General features: G+C 66.5%; 1 protein-coding gene across 2 annotated transcripts in view; it reads right to left on the minus strand.

Moving 5' to 3' along the window:
• Positions 1–413: 413 nt before the first annotated feature.
• LOC122191693 (ras-related protein Rab-3A-like) overlaps positions 414–1,329 on the minus strand; it is a 2,359-nt gene continuing 1,443 nt past the window's right edge. For both annotated transcript variants that reach the window (XM_042892064.1, XM_042892065.1), the window contains exon 2: positions 414–692. In XM_042892064.1, coding sequence (XP_042747998.1) covers positions 429–692 — 264 coding nt within the window. In that variant the 3' untranslated portion in view covers positions 414–428. The remainder of the gene's footprint in view (positions 693–1,329) is intronic.

Raw genomic sequence — 1,329 nt, forward strand, 5'->3', positions numbered from 1 at the left:
TGCGGTACCGCTCCTGCCCAGCCGTGTCCTGGGGGAGCACACAGTCATAGGGGGCACAATGCAGAGCCATGCGGTGTGCACAGCTCTGGGGCTCAGCCAGCACCCAACTCCTGCCCGCACATCGCCCCGGGGCCGTTCTGCACGCAGTGCACACAGCAGAGGTAAGCAGCACTGCTGGCAAAGCTGGGATGCAGCGCACAGAACTCAGCCAGCATCCGGCTGCTGCCAGCAAACTGCCTGCGGGTCACTCCGTGTATAATGCAGGAATCACCAAACTGCTGCTGAGCCGATGGGCTCCACACACAGCATTGGTGCCTTAGGAATGCCCGAGGGCACAGAATGCAGCACTGAGCTGACAGCAGCACCCGGCTGGACAGCCCCACAGCCCCCAGCACCAGGACAGCCCAACCCCAACCCCAACCTTGGCCCTAATCCTGGCCCAAACCCTGACCCCCAGCGCTCACCCAGATCTGCAGCTTGATGCGTTTGTCATTCCTGTAGATGGTTTTGACCTTGAAGTCGATGCCAACAGTGCTGACGAAGGCGGGTGTGAAGGAGTCGTCGGCGTACCGGAATAGGAACGAGGTCTTCCCTACGCTGCTGTTACCAATGATGAGGATTTTGAACATGTAATCAAAGTTCTGGTCTGAGGACTCCTTCTGTCCATAGCGGGAGTCGGTAGCGGACGCCATCTGCAAAGGGAGGAGGTGATGGGCGGTCACCGGTGGGGCCAGCAGCCCCCGTGGCACCGGGCTGTGCTGCTGCGTGGCACTGCTGCAGCGTGCGTGCGGACAGCAGAGTGCTGCGCTGCCCTGCTGCCACCCAGCCCTGCACAGCCCCCATAGCTGCTGCTCGCAACGCTGGACGCACCGTCCCCATGGCTGCCGGCAGCGGTGCCGGGTGCATCACCCCGACGGCCGCCACCAGCAGCGGACGGCCACGCACGGCCGCGCTGCTGCCGGCCGCGATGCCCACACTGCCGGTAGCAAAGCCGCGGGCATCGCCCTCACTGCTGCCGTCAGCGCTGCCGGCTGCATCGCCCCATCGCCGCCGCACGAAGCGGGGCCCGGAGCCCGGCAGGATGCGCTGCAGCCGCTCCCGCAGTTCCTCTGCAAAATGGCACCTGCAGCCGTGCCCCCGCACAGCGCGCCCGGCGGGGCTGAACCGGGGGGTGCTGGGGGTGGGGGGGGGGCACAGCACCGCGCAGCGCTGCACGGCGGTGGGCGCAATGTGCAGAGATGGGCGCTGCGTGCAATGCCCGGCACCGGGCGCTGTCGTAGGAGGGGGGGGCAGAGGTGATGTCGTTGGTGGAAGGGGGGGGCGGGAGCG

The sequence above is a fragment of the Lagopus leucura genome, unplaced genomic scaffold, assembly GCF_019238085.1.
Source record: "Lagopus leucura isolate 7727_CA_CO unplaced genomic scaffold, USGS_WTPT01 59946-0_obj-0_obj, whole genome shotgun sequence".
NCBI classification, from domain to species: domain Eukaryota; kingdom Metazoa; phylum Chordata; class Aves; order Galliformes; family Phasianidae; genus Lagopus; species Lagopus leucura.